General features: G+C 37.9%; 1 protein-coding gene across 1 annotated transcript in view; it reads left to right on the forward strand.

Annotated features, from left to right (window-relative positions):
- Positions 1 to 18,686, forward strand: part of LOC120538598 (cystine/glutamate transporter-like) — a 91,406-nt gene that overhangs the window by 23,739 nt on the left and 48,981 nt on the right. Inside the window, exons 2-5 of the mRNA XM_039767987.1 lie at positions 3,893 to 4,019; positions 10,591 to 10,706; positions 13,617 to 13,742; positions 15,804 to 15,903. Coding sequence (XP_039623921.1) covers positions 3,893 to 4,019; positions 10,591 to 10,706; positions 13,617 to 13,742; positions 15,804 to 15,903 — 469 coding nt within the window. The remainder of the gene's footprint in view (positions 1 to 3,892; positions 4,020 to 10,590; positions 10,707 to 13,616; positions 13,743 to 15,803; positions 15,904 to 18,686) is intronic.

Below are 18,686 nucleotides of genomic sequence, written 5' to 3' on the forward strand. Positions count from 1 at the left end.
GGGTTAGGAGCAGGCGCTAATACAGGCATTGCTGCACCCGCCACATGACAAACCAACTCAAGATCCCAGATTAGGACCCGAGTGCAGCCATGCAGCGGGTGACACCTCAGCACCACATAGTTCAGATGGAATGGAACAGTGTGAGGTTTTTTTGTGGTGGCTAGAGTGCCAATTCTGCCACCAACCCCCAGGTTTTTCCCTGCAGGTTGGAGGGCCTACTTGCAGGGCTAAATGCAGAATAACGTCATACTATTTACACTTATACTAATTAATTAAGTAAAGAATTATAAGCATGGGTGTTATATATAAAGATGATATATATAAAGTAAAAATCAAATGCATGAAGTAAGTTATTCTCCATTAGCTTGAGAATCTGTTTATTATTATTATGCTAAGCACTGACAAATTAACAACCTGCCAGGCCTGCTATTCCAAAATAAGAATAAATGAGTAAATATACTCTTCTTCCTATGAGTTATTATATGATCACAAATAGCAAGTCAAATACTAAGCTTGTGATCCACTGCACCTACACACAGACCCTTGGGGGATCCCAGAATTTCCCAAACCATGTGAGGATCTTTCAACCAGACCCCACAGTATAAAGGAAAGTTTTAGTGTGAGTATTTATAGTCTAACCTTTACAATAGACACTTCATTGAGCTCCCATTGAATTTGTAAGTTTGTTTAGAGTTTAGTGTTTTTTTTCTGAGTTTTGGATTTGTGCTCCTGGATTTTCGAGTTTTGCTTTATAGTTTTGTTTTTGTCTTGATCTCAGTTTCAGAAATAATTGAGTCATGTTCTGACTACTATTTTAAGATTTATCCTTTGGAATTTTTTAAAGTAAATGTTCTTAAGTCACTGTGAAAGGTGAAAGACAAATAAAAAGTATTAATTAATCCTATAGACTATGGAAAGGTACTAGAAAAGTTAGAAACATACACAACTTGTCACATAATCCAAACTGGTGAGGCTAAAGGAGTCCCTTTGTTCTCTCATGGTAATATATAAATAAATGCAGACAAATACTTACAAAATAATAGTCCTTTTCTGGTTTTGAATTATGTTTCAGTCTATTGCTTTTTTGCATGAACATGTTCATATATTTGATTCTACTTTACCCTGATTTGCATTGTTTTCTGGGTGTGCACTGTCAGCCATGTTTTACAAAGTGATGTTTATTACCATGTCCCACCGGGTGTGGAGGAGCTGGTCCTGCTGGCTGTACTGTTTGGGCTCCAGCTTTTGTGTGCATACTGACCTATCACATGCCTGAAAAAAACTTGCCACTTTCCACCTTAGCTCTAGTACTGATATGAATATACATGTTCAGGTTATAAAACAGGACATAAATGATCATACAAATTGTGTACTTCTTTGACATTAATGTTAGCTACACTTCAAATATAACTTTTCTCTTCTCCCTACAGTGCTGTCAGGCTTTTGACTTCCCTAGATCAGGGGTGTCGAACTCCAGTCCTGGAGGGCCGCAGTCGCTGCAGGTTTTCATTCTAACCATCTTCTTAATTAGAGACCAGTTTTTGATGCTAATTAACTTCTTTATCCTTAGCTTTAATTAGCTTGACTCAGGCCCCTTAGTTGTTTTTTTCTTAATTAGCAGCCGGACAGTAATGAGACATAAACCAAGCAGGACGTGACCAGTTCACCTGTACCCATCAAACAAAATCTGAAAATAAAGATGAAGGTCTCAGTAAGGCTAAGGTTGCCAAAACATTTTAGGAGTTCTTAGAAAAAAACAGAATATCGGCAGTTTTGGAAATGTCTGCTGTGGCAAAAAGAGATCCAAAAGAAATCTATGGAACTGAATAACGGGGTTAATTAACAGCAAGAATCAGCTTCTCATTCAGGAACTGGTTGGAGTTTGAAGCCCCAATTTAGCTGGTCATCTGTTGGCTCGTTTCAAGTCTCATTTCATGAGATTTAATGAGGAAAAGAATCAATTCAGAAGACTTAATCCTTAAAAACAGCGCTATTAAAATAGAGGGAAAAGACGTTAATTAGCAGTGAATAGTGGGCACTGTTTAGGAAAAGGGTTAGAAAGAAAACCTGCACCCACTGCGGCCCTCCAGGCCTGGAGTTTGACACCTGTGTCCTAGATCTATAAAAATAATTTAGTCTTAATGAAAAAAAATTACCGAATATTCTCAAATACATTCTGCTCAATTCAGGATTGTGGATATTCCAGAAATATAGAATATTGGATATTGAAAATGGATAACAGAGAAAGACAGGAGAGCAAGAGTCACAGCAAGAGCACCGTGAGACTGAACAATGAAACTGAAGCATGGCTAAGCACGGTGACTTGGGTTTGGGCACTGTGTAATGAACTGTTAATTAAGTCCCACTTTTTATACTTTTTTTTGTTTCTTTGCATACCACATTTGTGTACTGCACAGGCTGAGAACTGCTGTTCTTGTGCATTTCTGCATTGAATTTTGACTACTTTTATGTAACAATGGAAAACCATTTCAGTTACCTAAATGTTTATATAAAAATTGGGCAATTTAAAGACAACCTTTAAAATCAGAATTAATTTTTTTAATAATGTCAACCTCGCTAGGTCCAAGGCCCCTGGTTTTAAAAATAAGGAAATATAATACGATATACCTTTAAAAATTAATCACATAATTTAAAGCTTTAACTTTGATAGCTCTCCTTTGAACACATAATCGAATATGACAGCTTTACAGATGTACTTACACTTTGTGCTTTATAGGGTTTTGTAACTTAATAAAACAGGCTAGATGTAGGGAGCAGGAGAGCTGGGAAAAATAGGAGTGAACTGAATGCTCTGAATGATCACAGTGACTAAAGTAGGAAAGAAAGGACTGACATCATGAGTTATTGTTTTTAACAACATGTTTAATGTCATATCAGAATGTTTTGAGTGCAGTTTAAATGAATCAAGTGTAAATGTTCTCATATAAGACATAAGCTAAGTCTGTAGCTATCAATTAAAATGCATATTTTAAGAAGGTACAGTATAGACCAGCTTTAGGAATGAAGAAATATTTGAATTGGTCATTTTTTATTTTATTTTTTTCTTGTTTTCTGTAAGCTCAGTGTGAGTTTAGAGTATTGACAGATTTAGGTTCTTATCATTTTACTCTTTCACAATTTTATTCATTGCATTTGTCTTAATAACTTTAAGATCTAAAAGATTATAATTAGATTGACTCAATACACTCAATACAACTACAATAGAAACATCTCATAAATAGCTTCAAGAACAATTACTAAGACAGAAGCCACACTGGTGCAAAGTGTTTCTGTGTTCGCCCAAAACTTAGTTTGAGTTTGATATCGTCAAAAGATATTTTACAGTTTTGGCAAGATCTGCTACCTGGTGTTTCATGGCTCATCACATAAGAATGAACATCTGATAATACTGTGTTTAGTTTAAAAGATTGTTGTAAGAATTACCATAGATCATTCAAAAGAAACCACTATTGAAATGTCTAAGGAGTAATAAAATCTAATATTGTTTAAAAAGATTTGATTTCTGCAGTGAAATTATATTTCCTTTTTGCTTCCCGAATCTCAGAAAAAAAATATTGGTCATTATTAATCCGTCTGTTTTACTAACCTGCTTATCATTCATTTTAGTATTGTGTGGGCTTTGGTCTTTGTTAAATGTTGCTACAGATGTCATAAAAATGTAAAAAATGTTAACATAACAGACAAAGAGAATGAGAGGAAACAATTCAGTCTATCAATCACCTTTGGTTAGTTAATATTTTATATGCCCCAAAATCATATCGTACCAATGTGTTTTCTGCTTTAACAATATGAATTATTAATTTGTTTATATTTGTGAATATTTTTCCCTTTCATTTACAGTGATGTCCTTTATTTTATGCTTGGTTTCTAGGAGCGCTCTGCTATGCTGAGTTGGGCACATGCATTAAGAAGTCTGGTGGGCATTACATTTATCTTTTGGAAACCTTGGGACCCATGCCAGCATTTCTTCGTCTCTGGGCACAATTTATTCTTATTCGGTAAGTTTCTGTGAGATGAGCATGCAGATAATATATTCTGTATTCTTTAGTCATAGTGAGTAAGGTTTGGCAAGTTTTAAATTTGAGAAAGACTGATAGACTGACATCATTGTTAACACAAAGATTTAGATTTTATCTGTGGAGATAAGATGCTGGTGCTCAATGTGGTCGATGGAAAGAGAATGGTCGATGCCTACCACCTGGTTTATTTCTGGGGTACAAAATGAAAAAGGAATACTCTATACTCTCATGAAAATTTAGAAAAAGATGAAATTCTTCATGTTGTGTTTCTGTACATCAGAAAATCAACCAGCAGGAGTATTTGCTGACATTAGCAAAGAGATTAGTAGAATAAAATGTGCTATTTGGTGTAGTCACACCTTGCATTATTTCTGTTAGTAAAATGCTTGTGAGGATTCCTCAAACATATTTTTTTCCATCTGGACATATGCTGAGGTATCCTTCAAAGCAAAACAGAACACTTTGTTTGTTCTGTGAGTATTACTCAATGATAAGAATTATTTACCATTAGAATCTCAACTGGAACAGATACTTGACCCTCTCAGCCATTCTTCAGAATTGCCTTTGAAATACTCCAAAAATGTGACACGTCTAGAAGGTTCATTAACAGTTAAAAACAAAGAAAAGTAAAACAACACGCAAAAATTTTAAACCTAAATATTGATAAAAAAATTGCTCTAGGAATTCTGCTGTGTGATGTATTTTGGATAGATAGATAGATAGATAGATAGATAGATAGAAGTTTTGTTCGAGTCAAGGGAGGAACTTAGCTTTTTGAAAACGTTCAATTAATAAAAAAAAAATTATAACAAAACAAAAACAACCCCTCTCAAATACACATCACTGTTACTAGAAAGAAAGACAGCTTCTGATATTGCCAAATATGAAAAGAGCAGTCACAGTCACAGTGACTCATTATAATGGTGTGAAGGAACCCCAATAGTGTAAACTCTACTGACTAATTCCTCAGGTAAAGGTACTTAATATTAGTATGTCAGAGACAGGATGTGTAACATTTCACTTAATGGCCATCAAATTTGTCTTTACGTTCTCCTCCACTACTACCTTCAGGTGGTTCAAAGTGCAACCCATAACTGAGCCTGCCTTCTTAATTAGCTTGTTGATTCAGTGGTCCTCTCTTTAAGTGATGCTACCAGCCCAACACATCACAGTATAGAAAATCTTACTGGCCATCACAGAATTGTAGAACATGCAAATGATGTCACAACCCACATTAAAGTAGTGCAGTCTCTAAGAAAAAAAGCCTGCTCTCCCCTTTCTTATAGAGCTCCTTTGTGTTGCGAGACCAGTCCAGCCTGTCATTGATGTGGAACCCAAGTACTTGTAGCAGTGTACCACCTCCACATCTATAGCGACCAGGCATAGAGGCTCTTCAGTGCAGTGGAAGACAATAACCAGTTTCTTGGTTTTGACAATGCTAAGCTGCAGATAATATTTTCTGCACCAATAAAGTTTTCCACCTGACCCATATATTCAATCTCAATACAGAGGTGTCATGCTGTCAATACACCACATTAGTGCAAAATCATCAGAGAGTTTTAGCTAGACATATGACCTGGTGTTACATTTGCAGTGTGAGGAAATAGAAATGGTTTTCCTTGTGATGCTTCCATGTTGTTCCCATCTTCATCAGAGACACAATCCTTAATTAATAAAATATATTCTCTATTTTCATATGCCTGACAGCTTTTACAATATCTAGGACATCATAGCATCATCCATCTGCAAATTTCTGAGCTTACTGGATGGTATTGAAAACACTATAGAAATCAAAAACCTGACAGCTTTGTCCAGATGACAATAGGCTTTGTGATGCAAATAGATAATTGCATTTTCCACTTCAGTCTTTGTTAAATAAATAAAATACAGTAGGTACAAGTGATCGTTCACAAGAGGATTCAGGACCATCCTCTTGAAAGGCTTTATGATGCGTGATGTTGGAATTGGAAAAATACAGGATTTTTTTTTACAGTAGCAGCACATTTTGGAGCCTTAGTGACAGACTGAATATGTGACGGAGGATATCACAACCTCTTTTTCACTAGCTTTGAATGCTCTCTTTTTCCTCATTCAGGAGGCCTTTTAGCGTCTTAGTAATCCAGGGCTTGTTGCTTGGAGAGCAACGAACTGCCTTTGAGTTTATCACAGTGTCGAAACAAAAGTTATTATACATTGTGATGCAGTGACTGAGTTCCTTAATATTGTCCTCATTTTATATGCACATCATTTCCCAGTCTGTCATTTAGAAGCATTCATTCGGAGCCATTTCAGTCTCCAGACTCCATTTCTATTCTGGTGGTAACAGGTTTCCTGCTAATAATGGGCTTGTAGCTGGAAATAAGATGAATCAAGTTGTGGTCAGATATGCCTAAAGGTGCCAGTAATTTACTTAACACTAAAATTACCAAAGTCTCCGAAAAAACTCGTAGTCCCGTCCCACCTTAAATCGCTTCTTAAAACCGTTCTCACCTCTCCGCCAGCCTCCTTTGTCCTGTAAATGTGCTGATAAAAACAAACTGCAAGCAGCCGGCTATTCCATCCCCCCCACTGACTTAGAACGTGCACGAACTTCTTCCAGCTCATGCCTCGATTATCTGGGAGTGAAGTGGAGTTTTAGAGTGGAAATAATAGATTGTTATTTGGAACACACGCATTTCATGTGTATTCCATTTCTACAGTAATCTGTGTAAACACAATGTTAAAACAGAAACTTTTTCATATTTTAGTAATAAATGTTACAAAATGTAGGCATAAACTATAAAATGTGTGAAGCCTGAAGGCCAAAGATCAAATAAACACTTTCATAAAAGGTTCAAACACAGCACATCAGCTTCTGTGGTGTAATGGTAAAGTTCTCGCACTTAGAGTGCAGTGGACTTGCTGTACCTCAAGAGACCTGAGTTCAGTTCCCTGCTGGGGAGAAAATTATTTTTTTATTTAACCTTCGCCGTTCTGCCTGCCTGAACTCCCTGTCTATCTATATAGTAATAACAGTAATTTTATTAATATATAGGAGCTTCCCTGTCTGCCTATCATATAGTGCCTTTCCTTCCTATCTATCTATTAGCTGTTTTTTTTATATATCTACTAGCAGAATACCCGCACTTCACAGTGGAGAAGTAGTGTGTTAAAGAAGTTATGAAAAAGAAAAGGAAAAATTTTAAACGTACTGCGTTGACAGTCAGTTCATGTGATTACGTGGGAGGCGTGATGATGTCACACGAAACTCCGCCCCCCACGGCTTTCGAGCTCAACTCCATTACAGTATATGGAGAAAAATAGCTTCCAGTTATGACCATTATGCGTAGAATTTCGAAATGAAACCTGCCCAACTTTTGTAAGGAAGCTGTAAGGAATGAGCCACCCAAATTTCAGCCTTCCACCTACATGGGAAGTTGGAGAATTAGTGATGAGTCAGTGAGTCAGTGAGTGAGTGAGTGAGTAAGTGAGGGCTTTGCCTTTTATTAGTATAGATTATACAGCACCTTCCCTGTTTATTTATATATCTAGTGCCTTCTCTGCCTGTCTGTCTGTCTGTCTGATTGCATATAGCGCTGAACTTACTGCTCTGTACTATTCTGTCCTCTGCATGTCCTGGAGTACAAAAGAAACACCACCATACAGCAACATGTGCGAACTGGCAAGATCTGGGAAAAAAACATGTGGTCACTGATTACAAACTGCAAGATGAATGAAAGAGACAATATATGTGAAATCATCATCGCACTGATGCAATATTATTTGAAAAAGAACAGCGTCAGATCGGTTGTGAATATGCATCTGATCTGACGCTGTTCGTTTTCAAGTAAAATTGCAATAAGCTGATGCCTTCTGTAACAGTGTCAGTGTGTATTCAAACCCGATCTGACAGTACATATTGCATGTACTGTACTATTTTAGAATAAAAACATACATTTGATTTCAGTGAGTCTGTAAGACCCAGTGTAAATGCAAGGTTAGCTTTTTTTTTTTTAATTCAGTTCCATTCTCTCAGTCACGTTCACAATCTCCCTCTCCCCATCTGACAGTGCTGTTTTCACATAAAGACAAGTTATAGCTTAAATGTGATTTATTTGGAGACGCACTATAGCTTGAATGTTATTTATTTGGAGACGCGCTATAGCTCGAATGTTATTTATGTAGGGAAGAAAGTACAGTGTCAGGTGCTCATTCAGTGTAATAGGAACCATAGCACAGAGAGGTGTGTACACTGCAACAAGTACACATGTCGTAAATGTAGGAAGGGTGTGTGGGGATTGTTAATATTTGAATGTGATGATTTTATATAAGGTAGCACAGATCGGAAATCAGCAGTTATTAGCATTGCACCACGCAAGCTGTCGTATCAACCGCCTACTGTAACTTGCTTTATTTTTTCTTCACTTATAGTCTAGAATAAAAGTGCACTTGTTTTGTTATACTTGTACACCAACATATGTTCCTGTGTTTGAGCAACACGGGCATGCTCAAAAAATAGACATGTAATGCCACGAAAAGTGCAATGCCACGAAAATGCCCTTCAGTTCGCAAGCATTGGTACAAGAATGCAGTCACAAGTACACTGCAGAGCTATAGCACATCCTTATGTGAAAACAGCAGTGTTAGATGGAGGGGTTAGGAGGATAGGGAAGGATCCTCAACACGACTGAGAGAATGAAAAGTGAATAAAAAAAAACAAACAAAGTTAACCTTTACAAGTATCATAGATTACACTGGCTGTTACACACTGAAATCAAATGTATGTTTTTATTCTAAAATAGTAAGAATAAGAGCAGTTTACTTCTTAAAATTGAGTCATGCGGGATCAAACTCATGACCTTTTCATTACTAGTCAGCAGCTGATACCATTATGCTACCGTAGCAGTTGTAGTAAGTGTGTGTCAATGTGGCATGCTAAGGCGGCTTTTTTTCTGCAGTTATATTTTTGAATAAAAGCATACTTGTTTTCTTATATTTGTACCTTTTGTGAAAGTGTTTCTTTGATATTTGGACTTCAGGCTTCATACATTATATATTTTATGCCTACATTTTGTCATTTACTACTGCAATATGAAAAACGTTTCTGTTGTAAAAATGTGTTTACATGGATTACTGTAGAAACGGAACACACATGAAATGCATGTATTCCAAATAATGATCTATTATTTCCACTCTAAAACTCCACTTCACTCCCAGATAATCAATCAAGGCATGAGCTGGGAGAAGTTTGTGCACGTTCTAAGTCAGTGTGGGATGGAATAGCCGGCTACTTGCAGCTTTTCTTTATCAGCACATTTAGATTACAAAAGACACTGGCGGAGAGGTGAGAACGGCTTTAAGAAGCGATTTAAGGTGGGACGGATCTACGAGTTTTTTCGTAGGCTCTGGTAATTCTAGTGTTAAAGGCACCTTTAACATTAGAATAGTGCAGGTCCAGCTTGTTATTTTCTTGAGTGGAAAGTGACACAAACTTATTGAAATGTGTCATTGTTTCTAGTATGCATGGTAAGAATTACTTGGTTGGTGTTGGTTGATAGAGTAAATCATTTCTATTGCTGAGTCCCTGTTTGCAGAGGGAGGAATATAATCATAATTAAGGATGATATAACACATCTGCTTGGACAATGACCAACAGCCAGAATTTCAATGTCCGAATTACAAACTGTAGTTTTATTTGCTTTTACACCATTGATGACCAGTCCCCCTCCTGTCTTTTTTCAACTTTTTTCTTTTTTTTCCTTTTTCTCTTCTGTTTCTTTTTCTGGTTTCTTTGTGGTGGCGGCCTGCGCCACCACCACCTACTCAAAGCATCATGATGCTCCAACATTGATGAACTGAAAGCCAGAAGTCTACGTGACCATCATCATCAAGTCCTTCCATGAAAACCCTAAATACAAAGAGGACTGTTTGATTTATGTTAGGTAGATTGCCCAGAGGGGACTGGGCAGTCTCTTGTTCTGGAATCCCTACAGATTTTATTTTTTTCTCCAGCCTTTGGAGTTTTTTTTTTGTTTTTTCTGTCCACCCTGGCCATTGGACCTTACTTATTCTATGTTAATTAATGTTGACTTATGTTTATTTTTTATTGTGTCTTCTATTTTTCTATTCTTCATTTTGTAAAGCACTTTGAGCTACATTTTTTTTGTATGAAAATGTGCTATATAAATAAATGCTGATTAATTGATTGAACAAAGCACTGGTTCTCTGTCTGCTTGAATAATGTGAAATCTATCCAGCAGTAAAACAGTGCTGAACTCTTCACTACAAAGTTACAACCACATACTGTATTTGTGATGATAAAAATGTTAATTAAAAGTGCTTTTATAAATTCTGCAGCTTCCGTAATTATAGAAGCTTTGCAACCTGTAAAGTGGAGAATACACCCATTTCGTGTAACAATACAGCAGTTTTGTTTCTTAGCTGCCAGTTGCAGTATAAATGTTGGGCAATTTGTGGTCAGTTACTGTGCAAAGAATTTACAAAATATTTAGAAAAACAACTGCATTACCTCTCTAACTTTAAACCATTTGTTGTCCTTTGAACAATCTAGGCCTGCTGCCTCGTCTGTGGTGGCTTTGGCATTTGGCCGATACATTGTTGAACCTTTCTTCAGCCCCTGCTCAGCACCCAAAGTACTTGTTAAAATGGTCAGCATACTTGGAGTCTGTAAGTAGTCATTTGACTTTATTATGATCTTTTCTTCATGCCTGCTTTAATCTAAATATCAATGATATGTACACTGGTCATGCATCTTTATTAAAAATGAAAATGGCACAATATTTGATATAATATCTTATTATTTTTATATACACTTATGTTGTAAAAACACAAAAGAAAAAAGAGAAGTTTTTATTTTCCATTTATTGTCCTCAATCCAACAGAAATTTAAGAAAATGATTACGGTGGTCTTTGTGGTTATAGTTGCTCCGGAGAGCTGTTTGTTCTGAAAAAGTACTACATCAGAGTCAGAGCTCTGTCCTCATCCCCAGTAGGTCTCAGATGAAAACTCACTAGTGCATCATATACACTAGAATCTCTGAAGCATGCAAATTTTTTCGTTGCCCCGGACCAACTTAATTTTTATCACAGCTCTTTATCACCATGCCATTTACCCAGTGATAAGCACTTTTGTTTTGCAAATGTGTCAGTTAGCAGCATGCAGAATGCACTCACCCCTCCTTCATTCAGCTAGCTGAAGTCAACACACAGCAAATTTCTCACCACTCAAGTCTGTTTGGATGTTTTTATCGGGCACTGAGTTGTAGGGAATTATACTGGGCTATTGAAAATGAAGGAGTAGATTTCAAAAATTTATTTCAAACAAACTGTATAAGAGAGAAACACATTCCACACATCACTGGATAGAGGAAAGTTCAAAGTTTGGTCTTATGGTCCTTGAGGTTGCTTGCACTCCTAATGAGCACCATGTGTAGCACGATAAACATCAAAACGGTGAATATATGCTTGCCCATGATGTGGATTTCCTAGGGCTCCATTCAAACACACCTCAGATACGCTAGGAATTTTCATCTGACGTGTGTGGACGAGCAGTGCTTTTTACGTTTGTATATGCAACCTTCTTCTATGAATGTTTTATGCCACTCATAAATTTGCTTATCACGAGGCGGCTGTTTGTTGAACGTCGGTGGAATTCACGTTGCACTTAAACAATGGACTCACACTTCGCAAATTGCAACATGCAAAATGATTTCTCTTGTGGTGTTGTCGCCATTTTACCATTTATTTATTTATAAAGTACTTTAAAAACAACATCAATGCTGACCAAAGTGCTGTACAATAAAAACCCAACATATCAGACACACAATAACTAATGAAAAATGAATGGGTAAATGAAACAGAAACACGTAAGAGCTGAAGAGATTCATAATTAAAAGTAAACAGATAACCAACATATCATACTGGGTTAAAAGCCAGTGAGTAAAAATGTGTTTTTTAAATAAGATTTAAAGACAGCTAGTGAAGGAGCCTGCCTAACGTGCAACGGCAAGTCGTTCCAGAGTTTTGGGGCTGCAACTGAAAAAGTCCGATCACCTTGGAGTTTGCATCGTGCCGTGGGAACAAGTAAAAGCATCTGGTCTGCTGACCTGAGAGAGCGAGGCAGTACATAAGGGTGCAGCAGTTCCGACAAATAAACTGGGGCACAACCATTAAAGGATTTGAAAACAAATGCAAGGATCTTAAAATGGATTCGAAAATGAACTGGAAGCCAGTGAAGCGAAGCCAAATACTATAAACAAGAAACAGCGCTTGGTGGTATTCACTGGTACTTTTAGGTGGGCTTTTAAACTTTGAACTTTTCTGTATCCAGTGATGTGCAGAATGTGTTTCTGTCTTATACAGTTTGTTTGAAATACATTTTTGAAATCTGCTCTTTCATTTTGAATTGCCCGGTATAAGTAGATATTTGAATACGTGTGTGTTTCATAGTGAAAACGCGCCTGTTGTGCAGATTTGCTCAGGTGGTAGAGAGGTACAGCTGCTGCATTGCAGTGAAGTGATTTCTTGGTTCAAATCCTGGGTCTTCCCTGCATTTAGCGCTTTGTGTAGTGAACTGCTGTTATTATCAACGATTCAAGTGTTAAGAATAACCTCTGTTGATTTGTACTCCATCATGCTCTTAGCCTAATCTCACATGTAATGGGAAAACCTAGTAACTGTCATTTTTTTCAAAATTGAGTTTTTTTTAGTTTTTAGTCTTTGCTGATGTTATAAGGTTATAATGGCCAAATATGTCTTCATTTCGGTCATAGCACGATAGAAGAAGCTAGTATGTACACAGTATTTTACATACTGCAAGACAAAAACCTTGCAACGCCACTGACCAATGAGGAAAGACCACCTACCAATGAAACTGTTGGATTATGATCACATGATTTAAATGCTGAAACCGTGTAATTTAAATGTGTTGATTTGTGACAGATATTATAATATTTATATATTATAATATTTAGTAAATAAAAATGTGTTCATGGATTCTTGGTTGAAGTAAGTAAAACTAATTTGAAATGCTTCAAACATTCATATCAGGTAACTTATTCACCATATACACCAAACTGTTATGCCATGCGTACAGTTTTAAACTTGTTTAGTTTTGTAGTGCTAAGTCACTAAAAGTGACTACATGGTGACATCACATGGCGCACACCCTTTACATCACCCATCACGCCAATGTAACTGGTAAAAGGTGAGGTATCTAATAACAATATTTGTTGCCCATGAAAATAATACAGAAAATGGCAGTACACATGACACAAAATGAAATTCAAAATGGTAAGTCACTGACATCACCCAAATTACAAAAAAAACAAAATAATAATATTCTGATGGAAGAACCAAAGTAAAAAAGATTTCATAATGTTCTGACATTCCCCCATGACAGTGTTTGGTTCGCTTCTGTACTACATTGATGGTGATAGATAGTATTTTAATGAGTAAGGACTAGAAGACAAGACATAGTGAAATTCATTGCCTCCTGTTGGATACAGAAACTTTGCCCCTGCCATTTTATTTCTCACGTTTACTTAATCACTTTTATCTTTCTTCATCTTTACCTAGCATTTGCTGTGGCTGTGAATTGCTGGAGTGTCACGGGCACCACACAACTACAGATAGCACTTACCACTGTCAAGATGGGGGCCTTGGGTTTAATTATTGTGCCAGGAATGATCAAGCTTGCTTCAGGTAAAATAAATGTATTGTTTCAGCTCCTGTGATCCACAATTTTGCACAATTTGCAGCATGCATTGATTGTTTATGCCACAACTCAAAAATGTGTGGTGACTCCAAAAGCATGTAGTTGGCAGAATTTTTAATTGACAACTCAGTTTTCTGTGAGTGCTGCCAATTGGTACTAGGGAAAGGCTGAATGAGAAGGTGTAGCTAGGTGTACCAAATACATTTTTATTAGGCCGATGAGCAAGCAGATAGTCAGGACATCTAGACAATCCAATCTTGGCCATAGACATAGCGAGAAAATGAATTCAGACTATGGATGCATTAAATAGGAAGTCATAACCAAGAATAGAACATTTTAATGCACTAAGGCCAAGAGATGTATCCAGAATCATTGTCAAAAAATGGCGTGAAGTAGTCAAGATTCTAAAAAGATACAGAGCCAAATGTTAAATGAAAATCATACTTTAAGGTCAGAAGAAAAAAGATTGCAAAAAGAAAGCTTAGAAATAAATATCAGAATAGCACTGTCTTTTTGTTTTAAATCCAAGATTGGTCAATGCAGACATTTAAGTTGTCATGGTAGTGACATAACCTGTCACACACTCCCAGTTGTCTAACCAAGTTAGAGGCACAGAAACCATCAGCAAAAATGGTGGCAAGGAAAAGGAAAATGAGAAGGTGCCATGGGAGAAGGCAATTCTTTTATAACAGAATCAAAAACATCTGTAAACAAAAATTAAGTTTACTACACTTGATTTGTTGGCCTCAGAATCCCTAAAAAACATATCAAAATAATATTTAGAGACCAAAGAATGGTCGAAAAAAATTTAAATCATGAACCAGATCATGCCATGCCTGGAGTCTATCTGTGAAATTTATTAAAAAGGGATCTGCTTTAACTCAAAAATGGTCTTCATGGCTGTAGCACCGGCAATGAACCAAACATCAAATTCACATGCCATGATGTTGTCAGTCCAATATCCTTTGGATCATATATTGCTTGTTCGCCTCAAGTTTAAATCGAACTAAGAAATGTTATAAACAACTCTTAATTGTGAATCGCAAAATTTTGGAGAAAGTGAACAGAATGGGCCAGGCAATAGGAGGCTCAACTCACTCTTTTGCAGACGACTTAAGGACCAGTATAACTTGGCATCAAAACCTAACTCATCTTTAAACCAATATCTGTAATTCCTGTTTACTGTCCATATCAGCATATTTTGAATTAAAGCAATCTTTAACAATGGCAAAGACTGGAGGTATAAGCATGTTGTTATGTTAACTCTGTTCTGCCTTGTCTGTGTATCCTACTATGGAAACATATTCCTACCATTCAAAAAAAAAACAAAAAAAAAAACAGATTGCATTATTTCATAAAAATATTGTGTTATTATGCAAAGGATATTGCATACTGTGGTCTGTATCTTTGTGCATGCACATGCTCTGGACATCTTTTAATGTCATAATCTATCCCATCTATCCCTCACTAGCCGTCAGAGAACATCCAGCACACACATACACAATGATACTGACCTCTCCAGGCAATACCTTTTGTAAAATAAAGCAGTATTTATTGTGAAATAACATAGTACATTTCCATATCTAACACTGTTTTTAATGCTTCTTTTAAATATAAGAATTGTTGCGGTCCTCTTATGCTGAATGTTTCAATATTAACGATCAGTGTCTGAACTCACGCAATACATGTTATCAATGACAGGCTTTTAAGAGAGATAAAATAGAATTATTTTTAATTACATTGTAGCCTATATTTTTTTTATTCTCAATAATGTTTACTCTGTGCCCTTGGAGCCCAAGACTAAAAGCTTTGTGTTGCTGGTTAGTAGATTGCTTTGCAGGAAAGTTTGCATTCTGGATCAATGCCCATATGGCCTCTACTGTAAGAACCCAAAATATTTCCCCATTTGCCTCTCCCATTAAGTTACTGTGTTTAGGATTCCTGAAAGATTTCTTTACTTTAGAGAAGGATGCGTTTTAAGTAATCATGTAGTAACAGTGGTTCAGCCACCATTTGAAAAGAATGAAATACTGTTTTTATCTTTGTAGGACAAACTGAAAATTTTGACAGTGCTTTTGACACCAGTTCTTTGACACTGGACAAGCTGCCGTTGGCTTTTTATGCAGGATTATATGCTTATGCAGGATGGTAGGTGTCTTTTCTTACTATCTCAAAATGTTTCTTTTTCTTGCTGGTAAAGTTTTTCTTGAATATGTTGTCCTGAGGCAAATAGCTTTAAGATCTCTTGTGAAAAAAGAGCAGATCTATCTAATATTAAGTTATCAGCTGGATTTATTAGATAGATAGACAGACAGACACAAACAAACCCGTAGACAAGACGTCCAGACACCAGGTTCAGTGGAGCGGGTGTGTAAATGTGCTTTGAGATATTTCTGGCGTGTGAAGGTTTTAAAGCAGTGTTGACACTGAACAGAATTCATCAGGGAATGTGTTTTGAGATGGTTAGTAAGGTATCTGCGTGCGTGAAAGTGTTTGTCGCAAATTTTGCATACAAATGTTTGCGTTGAATGGATCTGCATATGGTTGTGGAGATCCATCACACCTGTGAAGTCCTCGTTACAAAATGTGCAATTGAAGGTGAGAGTGGAATGAGTTCGTAAGTGTTTTTTGAGAGCGCAAGTTGTCTCGAAGCATTGTTGGCAATGTCCACATTGCATCATTCGGTTAGTGTTATGTTTTTTCAAATGTGCGTTCAGATATTTGTGCACTCTGAAGCTTTTGGAACAAAAGGTGCATTGAAAGTCCTGTGTGGAATGCGTGTGTTCAGGGGAGGGTGTCTTTAAATGTTTTTCAGGAAGAGGAGAGTGGGCAGGTGACGTCACATTAGTGTGGCGAGCAAGTGGGTGTGCACGCTGTGTGCACATACCGACAGAGTCAAAAGATGTCACCAGAAGGTAATAACATGGGTATTTGAGAGGCATGAGAACCTCGTAATGCCCATGATCCAAAGGACTGCTAAAGAGCAGGGATATGAAGAGATGCTGGGCCGGATTGTAAACTCGAGAAGAGGCATGAGGACGTTCTTGGAAGTAAATGCTGATAGTAGCTGGAAGGATTTGGGACATTGCCACAATTTCTGCCTCGCCACCATAGACTCCGGACGTATTCATGTAATCAGCGTATTGTTGGGCAGACTGTATAACAATGCCTCTGTGACTAAGAACAATGGACACCACGTCACAGAAGTTATCCCAATGTTGGCAAACAAAGCTAACAGCCATGTTACGAAGTTTGCGAGCAACAGTTTCGTCAATGACATTTCTCCAAAAAAACCCGACTGACAGAAACAAACAGTGACCTGAAGCAGGAATTTCTATAACATTGAAAGAAGTGTTGTTTCCATAAAATACATTTGAAGCGGTAGCCATGGAGGGCAAAAGAATAGTCAACGTGGCTCACAGCTGGGTTTGGACCGCAGCACAGACCAAAGTGAGTGAGTATGTGTTTGATGAGCTGTTTGATTTGGCGGGCAGTGGTCTGAGGTGCGTTCCTGAGCACGTGGGAGGAGGGGTAGAGTTTCTGGGCGGGGCTTCGTTGTTCCTTTCACATGGTTTTTCATGGTGGACGCTGTCGGGTGTCGAAACCGAAAAGAATAATGAAAAGTCAACGTGGTTCAGACGTGCATGTGGACTCCTAGGACAAACGAAAGGGGCTAACTGGGTGGTCGGTGAGTTTTTGCATCTGGGCACATGGGCAGGCAGTGTGAATGCCTGGAGAGCGAGGGTAGAAGCGGGCCGGTGAAAAAGGAGTGTTAGTGGGCAGGGAAATGTCTTCCATATTTCTGCAGGAGCATCTAAGAAGACGCATGTTTGTCGTGGATGCGAATTGCTGTATGTAGCTTGTAAAACAGTTTGCTATGGTGCACGCGGTCGTGCGTCATAACCGAAAACTAGGTTTTTAAAGACTGCTTACTTCATTGTGTTTTAACCTCAATTGTAAAGGATTGTTTTAAAGATCCCATAGGATACCCCTTGCAAACCGTTTTACACGCTGCATATGGCGATTTACCTCCGTGAGAAACATGCCTCTATGAACAGTCAACGTGCAGGTACATGAGGCCTCTACGACAGACGAATATAAATGACGCCGTGTCTTCTGTGTCGTCGCGTCCGAGTTGGTGGGCGTGGCTCTGCGAGTTATCGTCGTATCCAATGGTCTTGGAGTTGGTGGCCGTGGCTCCTTCCTGCGTGCGCCATCGGTATCTTACTTGTCGGCTCAGTGAATCCACGCCCCTTCCGGCATGCTTTCCATGGTTGTCTTGCCTTAGTGAATTATATATATAGATTATTTTAATTTCGTAAATATTGAGCACAAAGCACCTCCACCTCCACTATACTCACAATAATCAATAATAACAGCAATAATACACAATCCTCCTCTCCACCCAGCAGCTCTGTAACACTCCCTCCCAACTCCGGATCAGTCTGCTGGGTTTCCCATAGTCCTTTTTATAGTCGTTGACCCGAAAGTGATTCTGTCCCTCAGTCCATTTGATTTCATAGTACTTCCGGGTCAGATAAAAACTTCTTCTTTTCTTCAGCCCGGAAGTACTTCATTCCTTCCATCCCCGTGATTAGGGAGTACTTCCGGGCTATAATAAAAACATTCGTGCCTCCCTGCAGCATCCCCTGGCGGCCCCCACGGCTGTGAAGCTGAACTCCATTGTCCATGATGCCCTGCTGGAATTCGGGGTGCCTCCATGTTGCAAGGAGGACTCCATCTAGCGGCATGGGGGTACTGGCCGGGATAAACTGCCGTCCATATTTCACAATGTGCACTGCGATATTAGTTGCAGGGTTCGATTATGCAGCCATGTGCGGTAGGGCTGCTTTGTGTGAGATGAGCTTGATTGCTTTGGTCTGAGAGGTGTAAAAGAAAAAGGAGACAATAAAAAAGGATTTTAGGGTGTT

The sequence above is a fragment of the Polypterus senegalus genome, chromosome 11 (genome assembly GCF_016835505.1).
Source record: "Polypterus senegalus isolate Bchr_013 chromosome 11, ASM1683550v1, whole genome shotgun sequence".
Lineage (NCBI taxonomy): Eukaryota > Metazoa > Chordata > Cladistia > Polypteriformes > Polypteridae > Polypterus > Polypterus senegalus.